This window comes from Mus pahari, chromosome 5, assembly GCF_900095145.1.
Source record: "Mus pahari chromosome 5, PAHARI_EIJ_v1.1, whole genome shotgun sequence".
Taxonomy (NCBI): Eukaryota; Metazoa; Chordata; class Mammalia; order Rodentia; family Muridae; genus Mus; species Mus pahari.
In genome coordinates this window covers 146,946,070-146,955,642 of record NC_034594.1, presented here as the reverse complement: position 1 = coordinate 146,955,642, position 9,573 = coordinate 146,946,070, and the positions used below count along the sequence as shown (strand labels likewise).

The 9,573-nt window shown below is 39.9% G+C and overlaps 1 protein-coding gene across 1 annotated transcript; it reads right to left on the bottom strand.

The window, feature by feature from the left end:
* Positions 1-8,243: 8,243 nt before the first annotated feature.
* Positions 8,244-9,221, bottom strand: LOC110322544 (olfactory receptor 6Y1). The gene has a single exon (XM_021199232.1). The coding sequence runs from the start codon at positions 9,219-9,221 to the stop codon at positions 8,244-8,246; it is 978 nt and encodes a 325-aa protein (XP_021054891.1).
* Between the last annotated feature and the right edge of the window lie 352 nt (positions 9,222-9,573).

Below are 9,573 nucleotides of genomic sequence, written 5' to 3'. Positions count from 1 at the left end.
CAAAATAGGAACAAGAGAGAAAGCACATAGTTAGAGGGATAAGAAACAATAGGACAAGAACCAGGAAGGTCAGCTATGCAGCCGTTACAAACTTTCTTTTTTTTTTTTCATTTTTTTATTTATTATTATTTTCTTTATTTACATTTCAAATGCTATCCCAAAAGTTCCCTATACCCCACCCCCACCCCTGCTCCCCTACCCACCCACTCCCACTACTTGGCTCTGGCCTTCCCCTGTGCTGGGTCATTTCTTCTCCCCTTTCTGCAATGTTCCCTGAGCCTTAAGTCACAGTGAATATTGGAAGTGGATTCCACAACTCTGATTTTGGTGGGTTTTGGTTTGGGAAGTCGTCTCTGTTGCAAAGAGAGGTTTCCTCGATGAGGAGTAACGATTGCATTTACCTGTGGGCATAAGGGCAAAAATTTATTGATTGCTGTAGGGATTATGCTAGTTTAGTAAACTAGTGGTCGTAGATTCTCCTCCAATGACCATAATTTCACTAGCACTGAGTGGTAGCATGTAACAAATTTGCAAATACATAATCATTTATATCTAACATCTATACTTTTTCTTAGACAGGAAAACATAACCCTTAAATACAGACATGCAAACATATTTTAAGGACATTTTATTATATGCTACATATAACATAAAACAGGAGAATATATATGTATATAATACATACATTAAATTTATGTAGTATCTATATTAAAGGCATTTGTATAAACATATTCCATATCCTATAAGTCTTCTTATGGCTGTAACAACATAGCTGAATAGAGTTAAAGAAGGAAGAGTTGATTTGGGGACACTGTGTATGGTTAATCTTGGTGAGGCAGGTGTGGTCACAGGAGATGAATACTGGTGTTCCATTTCCTTTCTTTTTCAAACTTAGTAAAGGATCCAAGTCCTACGATGATGCCACCACCAATTACAGTGGGTCTCCCCTATCAGTTAATCATCTCAGGGAATATCTACACAGTCATGCCCAAAGTTCATAAGTCTATCCAAGTTGTCAATGGATATTAAGTAACACACACACACACACACACACACACACACACACACGCACGCACGCACACACACACACACTATTTTATAGGTATCTAGACCCTTGGACGTGTCAAAGTGAATGGAGAAAGCTCTCAAGGCCTCAATCCTGCTCAAATAGCTACAGGCAACAGAGGAAAGATGGGAATAGGAAAGGCAGCCCTTTCTAGGGAAGAGCACACCCATTCGTTGTCCAATGCCAAACGGTGAGTTCCAAAATCACACATGCTAGTAGCATGACACAGACTGAGCAGGTTATATTTAGAAACATATATTTATACACCCATACATAGATACCTACATTAACAACCAGTGACAAAAGAGGCCACGAATTTGAAGGGGAGAAGGAAGGGCTATATTCAGGGTTTGGAGTGAGGAAAGGGAAGGGAGATATATAATTATATTATAATCTCTCAAATTAAAAAAGAAAAACTATTTCAAAACATATTTATTCCTGCATGACTATATGGAGTAGAGATAGTTTAAATACTCAGGAAATAAATAAGTGTAACCGTAAAATATAATATGGAATAAGTCTCCAATGGGGTGAAGTAATAATGAGCTGGCAAAGGCCCAATTATGGAATAGTCACAAGGCCTAGCTTCCCCCTGGATTTGTGCTAAGTCCTGCAACACTGCTGGGCTTCAGTTTCCTGGCCCTGAGGTGGTCTGTCTGCTCGCCAACAAAGATGACTAGCTATGATATTATGTCTTTTATTTCCAGTGCCCGAGAGCTAAACCTATTGGGTCCTCAAATCTATTTGAATCTTGCTAATGGATTAGATAAGGATGCTCTCAGTCCATCAATATTTTAGCAAACTTTTCCTGAAAAGAGAGAACTGGTAAATATTTTATGTATACTATAAGGTCTCTCCTGTAGTCTGATGTCTTTTATTGATAATCAGTAAATGGATACGGCTGCATCCCAGTGAAACTTTGTTTACAGGAGTTAGAGGTAAATGCAGGTCAGGGATAGACTCCTTGCCTACCCTTCACCAGGCTTTGGGTTTATTCTTTTTCTAATTCAAGTTATTCTATGGCATGATGGATATTTTAAGTGGACTCAAAACAATAGAAAACAAAAATATAATAATAATTATTACTTTTATTGAAAATCAATTTTCCATGCAATATATTCTGATCACGGTTTCCTTTTGTCTAATTCATCTGACATCTTCCATGTCTCACCACCCGCCTGACTTCACATCATTTTTTCTCTCATAATGACTTTGAAAATCAGAGACTCACTATATAGCCCTGGCTGGCTTAGACCTCACAGAGTTCTGCCAGTCTCTGCCTTCCTTCTTCGTGCTGGGATTAAAGGCATGTGCCATCATATCCAGCAATAAGAGTGTTATCATAAAAGCTTAACAAAATATATACAGCATCACAACAAAGCAATCAGTGAGTCACTGTTAAATAATATGTGGTCCATTGTTAATCAATATGGTATACGATCCATAATGAAACTTTAGGTTGAAAACAAAATGTTATTTTAAAGCTAGATTGATTAGCTTTGAAACTATTAAGGAACCTAATTAAGTATCTTATAGATTTTTTTATTATTTTATTTATTTACATTCCAGTCATTTCTCTCTCCTTGGTACCCCCTCCCACAGTTCTCATCCCATTCTCTCCCCCTTGCCTCTGGTATGGTGTTCCCTCCACACCACCAGGTCTCCCCCTTCACTGGGGCCTCAAATCTCTTGAGGATTAAGCCCATCTCTCACTGAGGCCAGAACAGATAGACCTCTGCTAAGTATGTGCCATGGGCCTTTGTATGCGCCTGTTTGGTGGCTCAGTCTCTGGGAGCTCCCTGGGGTCTGGGTTAGGTGAGACTCCTGGTTATCCTATGGGGTCGCTCTTCCTTTCAGCTTCTTCAATCCTTTCCTTAATTCGACCATAGGTGCCCCCGACTTCAGTCCAACGGCTGGGTCTAAGCATCTGCCTCTGTTTCAGTCAGCTGCTGGTAGGGCCTCTCAGAGGACCACCGTGCCAGGCTCCTATCTGTAAGCACATCACAGTATCAGTAATAGTGTCAGGCCTTGGTGGTCTTAACCCTCATGAGATGGATTTCAAGTTGGGCTGGTCACTGCGTCTCCTTTCCTTCAGTCTCTTCTTCATTTTTGTTCCTGCAGTTCTTTTAGACAAGAACAGTTCTGGGTCAGGAATTTTGACTGTGGGTTAGGAGCCCTGTCTCTCCACTTGAGGCGCTGTCTCTCTACTTGAGGCCATATCTACTGGAGGTGAACTTTTCCAGTTCCCTTTCCCCAGTGTTGGGCATTTTGGCTAAGGCCACCCCCAATGAGTTCTGAGATTTTCTCACCTCCCAGGTCTCTGGTACTCTTTAGAGGGTCAACACCGCCCCTCCCCCACCCCCAGTCCCTAAGGCTGCTTATTTCCATTCATTCTCTTGGCCTTCTGGGCTTCTCTCCTGTACCCTCCCTCCTATATCTGGTCCTGTTCCCATCCAGTTCCCTCCCTCCCTGTGCCTTCTGTGATTATTTCCTTCTCTCTTCTAAGTGGGATTGAAGCATCCTCATTTGGGCATTTCTGATTGTTATACCTCATATAGTCTGTAGGTTGTATCCTAGAGATCATGTACTTTTTGGCTAATATCCACTTATCAGTGAGTACATACCATGTATGCCCTTTTGGGTCTGAGTTACTTCACTTAGCATAATATTTTCTAGTTTGATCCATTTGCCTGCAAAATTTATAATGCCCTCATTTTAAATAGTTGAATAGTATTTCACTGTGTAAATGAACCAGATTTTCTGTATCCATTCTTATGTTGAGGGACGTCTGGGTTGTTTCCAGTTTCTTGCTATTACAAATAAGGCTGCTATGAACATGGTAGAACGTGTGTCCCTGTGACATGGTGGGACATTGTTTGGGAATATGCCCAAGAGTGGTATAGCTTGTTCTTCAGGTAGAACTATTTCCAGTTTTCTGAGGAATTGCCAGATTGATTTCCAGAACCTTCTTGCAATCCCACCAGCAATGGAGTAGATTTCCTTTCTCCACATCCTCTCTAGCATGTGCTGTCACTTGAGTTTTTGATCTTAGCTATTCTGATTCGTGTGAGGTGGAATCTCAGGGTTATTTTGATTTGCATTTCTCTGATGACTAAGGACTTTGAACATTTCTTTAAGTGCTTGTCAGTTAATTGAATTTCTTCTGTCATGAATTCTGTTTAGCTCTGTACCCCATTTTTAAGTTGGGTTATTTGGATTTTTGGACGTTAACTTCTTGAGTTCTTTATATATTTTGGATATTAGCCTTCTGTCAGATGCAAGGTTAGGGAAGAATTTTTTCCAAGTCTGTAGGTTGCTGGTTTGTCCTATTGATGGGCTTGTTTTGCCTTACAGAAGCTTCTCAGTTTCATGAGATCTCATTTATCAACAGAGCCACTGGTGCTCTGTCCTGGAAATTTGACCTGTGCCAACGAGTTCGAGGCTCTTCCCCACTTTCTCCTCTATTAGATGCCATGTATCTGGTTTTATGTTGAGGTCCTCGACCCCACCTGGACTTGAGCTTTATGCAAGGTGGAGCTTTGTGCAAGGTGATAAATATGGACCTATTTTAATGTCACCTCAGCTCTGAGAAGGAACTCATTACCTGGAGAATTGACATCTAAAATGAAAGAAAAAGTAAAAAGAATTTTCCCTTATGTAGTACTATATATAGAAGAACTGTTTTGCTCTTTGATAAAATTAGCTACAATTCATTCAATTAAAAGTTGAGAAATTCATGAAGGAGAAAAGCTGTGTGTATTAATAGACTTTGCTCTTCTAAGAGCCCCTTTGAAGTCTCTATTCTTAATTAAGCTTTCAGACGTTTTTACCCAATGGCATGGGTCCAAAAATTTAATGAAATGTATCTCTAGGTTTCATAGGAATGAAACAACACCTAGAACAAACTCCCTTTAGAATTAAATGCCAGACTATTACAAGATGAGGTCCTAGAAAATCACCTTTGCACACAAATGGGAATAGAAAAGGCACAGCAGAGAATGAGTTCTTAGGAATTGACAGCAAAACTTTAAATGGGTGAAACATACTTTAGAAACCAATTAAGTATTGGAATTTCTAAACTATATATGTATGCATATTGTTTTGGGAGTGGAGGAAGCATTTATGCCATAAAGTAATGTTCTTTATAAAGATCAATTAAAGTTTTGTTATGTGTGTGGGTATTTTGTCTGCATAGGTTTGCCCACCAAGCATGTTCCTGGTGTCCATAGAGGCCAGAAAATGGTATCAGATCCCCTGGTAATGAAGTTATAGACAGTTCTGAGCCTATTCTGTACACTCTGGGTATCAAACCTAGCCCCATAATGTATGTTCCTAATTCAAGTATATATTTTTTTCTTCAGAAAACAGTAACATTCCTGATGGATTTATCAAAAGAAGACTTTTAGGGGAGATGACTTATGGAGTAAAATGTTTTCTGTGGAAGAGTAGAAATTGTATTAAAGACCCCAAAACCCACAGAAGCCAGGTAGATGTGGGAGCCCACTTGTCATGTCAGCATGTGGGAGGTGTCTGGGCTCAATAAGAGACTCTGACTCACAACATAAGGAAGAGCAACTGAGGAAGACACCTGCTGTCAACCTCAGGCCTACACACACACACACACACACACACACACACACGCACGCACACACACACACACACACGCACACACACACGCACATGCACACGCACACACACGCACACGCACACACGCACACACACACACAAACACACACAAGCACACACACNACACACGCACACGCACACGCACACACACAAACACACACACTCACACACGCACGCACACACGCACACACACAAACACACACACACACTCACACACGCACGCACACACGCACGCAAACACACACACAAGCAGACACACACACAAGCAGACACACACACAAGCACAAACATACAAGCACACACACACAAGCACATATACACACACAAGCACACACACATAAGCACACACACAAGCACACACACACAAGCACACACACACAGAGGAACATATATCCTCTTATCCATGCACACACACACACACTCCCCCCACACAAGCACACACACACACAATGCACATCCACATCACACACATGCACATGCACCACACAAAGATATATACACACCCTATTCTCACCCACACTATACTCACATACACATGAACACACATACACCATGTACTTAAACATCACACACACATATACAAACACAGACACACTACACATACATACATACTACATATAACACATATATAAATGTATATACATTACAAACATCAAAAACTCTTTTTATAAAAGGTTTCTAATGTTTTCTGAGTAATCAATTTTTTTGTGGTCTCAAAGTCTTTATTAATAAACATGCTAATTTGGCGCAATCATTTCATATACTTGAAATATTAATATAGAGGCTTAATTTTTCAGCTATATCACCAATATTACTTGAAGGAACTCATATGAACATACTTACACACACACACACACACACACACACACACATGCTACTTAATAGTGGTACTGTTTATAGGTTCATAGTTGTGCAAAGTGAAGAATGGTAGATCTTGCAGACATTGTACCATGGACATTGTCTCTTGCTTGAGAAGAGCAATAATTTTCTCCAAGCAGTCTCCCATTTCAGTATAGACAGCTTTTGAGAATAAAGATATTCTATAATATGAACTTAGTGATAATTTATTGATAAGTGTTTTGCACCTAGTTATTCATCTGGGTATTTCCATTTGTTTTAAATTTTTATGAAGACGCAAAAGTTACTTTGACAGAAAATCTCAGGCTTTCCTAAAAAGATTTTCATGAATTTCACCTGACTCAGCACCAGTATTTTGAGATTAATCCTCTTTGGGGTTTTCTCTACCTTTAGAACAAAATAGCTGGTTGGTAGAAAAGTACTTTGTACAGTTAGAAGAGCCAGGAAGAATCCTATAGCTTGCTTACATTGTTACCTTGTTCTTTTTATTGTCACGAGTTATTAATATACATAGAAATCTAGTTTGATCACTTATTAATAGTTTTTACTAGTAAAAACATGTTGGAAAACCAACTATTTATAAAATATTTTTCAGGAAAAGACCCACTAAAGTCCTTAGGATTTCATCTGTCCAAATTATGTATATGCCCTTATTATATACTGACTCTTACATATCATAGTGTAAATCTAAATTTACATTTGCTGGTTATACAAATCCAATTTCCAAAACTTGTTACATTTTGAGGTATCAAAGATCAGAAATTCAATATATACACTTCTGCAGAGCACAATTCATTCTGTAACTGCTATCTAAGTAATTTAAAAAATTTTTTCTAAGTAATTTTATTTGTTATATTTATATTGTTCATATATCTTCCACCAAGGACTTAGTCTTTCAAATTTACTTGAGAGGTCTGGGCAGAATGGCTCAGTGGGTAATGTCCTTGTTGCATAAGTAGGAGGATCTGAATTTAGATCTCTAGCACTTATATAAAAGCCAGGTGTTTATAATGCCAACTCTGGGAGGCAGAGCTAGGAGGTCTCAGAAATTCTGGTCTAGCCAATCATTGACCTCCAGGTTCAGTGACAGAGACAGTGTCTCAAAACAAAAAGAAAAAACAAAAACAAAAACAAAAAACAAAACAAAAAACCCACCACCACCAACAACAAAAAAACCAAGGGTAGTGGAAGATAACTGATGTTGACTTCTAGCCCCCACAAATGAGTGCACTTATTCACACACCACCTCATATGAGCACAGGTGATCACACCATCTTCATATACAAATTTATTTAAAAGGATTTTGAATAAAGTTGTAATATACACTGTAAATATGTTTTGCTTTGTTACATTGAATACTATGTATAATTTTTAAAAAGTCTTAGCAGTACTGCGTAGCTGATGAATCAATACAGTCCAACTGAGGAAATGTACAATGGCTATCTACCTAAGTATACCAGAACAAAAATTTTAATTTTAATTTAACTTTATTTTTATTTTATGCATATGGGTGGTTTGTGTATATCATGTTGCCAGTGAAGGCTAGAAGAGGTCATTAGATCTCCTGAAACTGGACTAACAGAGGGTTGTGAGCTCCCATGTGAGTGCTGGGAATTGAACTCAGGTCCTCTAGAAGAGCATCTAATGCTCTTAACTGCTTAGCTATCGCTCCAGTGTGATTCTGTACATTTTTTTAACTACTGAAATCCCCATCTCCCCCAGAACCACTTCTATTGCAAAGTATAGTCTTTTTTAGGGCCATTTTTACATCACGATTTCTCAAACAGTATATGATGGGGTTGAGAAGAGGAACAACCACAGTGTAGAGAACTGACACCACTTTGTTTGAATTGTAGGCATACATGAGCTTAGGACGGGCATAAGTAAAAAGGGTTGTGGAGTAAAAAAGAGTTACAACTGTCAGATGAGAGGCACAGGTGGAGAAGGCCTTTTGACGACCCTGAGCTGAGGGGATCTTGAGAATGGTGACAAGGATGATGGCATAAGATGTCACAACCACACAAAGAGGGACAGCAATGACCATGAGGGCCAAGAAGAAGTCTACTAGCTCAGCCTGAGAGGAGTCCTCACAGGAGACATTGAGGAGTGGAGAGATATCACAGAAGTAGTGATTGATGCGCGGTGTGCCACAGTAGCGCAGTCGAGCTATGAAAACCATCTTGATCATGGCGGTCATGAGCCCACAGAACCAGCATCCCCCAGCCATTACTCCACAGAGCTGGTTGGTCATAATGACAGGGTAGCGTAGTGGATTGCAAATGGCTACGTAGCGATCAAAGGCCATGACAGCAAGGAGTATGTACTCAGTGCAGACAAAGGTCACAAAGAAGTAAAGTTGTGTCATGCAGCCATTGAATGAGATGCTCTTGTCCTTGCTGAGGAAGTCTACCAACATCTTGGGACTGATGACAGTGACATACCACATCTCTAGGAAAGAGAGGTGGCTTAGAAAGAAGTACATGGGCTTGTGCAGTTGCCCATCACTGCGGATGGCCAGGATGATGAGAAGGTTCTCAGCCAGTGTCAGCAGGTAGGTTGCCAAGAAGACAGAGAAGAGCAGAAACTGGAAGGCTGGTCGCGTTGGAAATCCAAGAAGAACAAAATGTGTTGTCGTGGTCCAATTGTCTACTTGCAGGTCCTTGATGACCATGGCTGGCTGTGGGCACAGGCAAAGTCAGTTCCTTCTGTGTCCCAGGTACTACCCTGAGATTGATTATACCGACAACCTGCCTCTAGCAATTCATCCTAATGAGAGCCTTCCTGCTTTTATGCATCTGTGTCTTCTTGAATTATGAACAGAAACTCTCGAGCAGCAATTAGGTGTAGGGAGTCTGTATTTTGAGTTTTAAAATATTAGCTTATGAGGTTGTGATTTGTCCAGGTCATAGAGCAGTAAAATTAGACTTCAGGAGTTCAAGCACTGTGAGTTTTCAACATATCACTGCTGGGCATAAGGCACCTTTATACCACCCTTTCACTATGGTCAAAGCGTCCCGCGTATC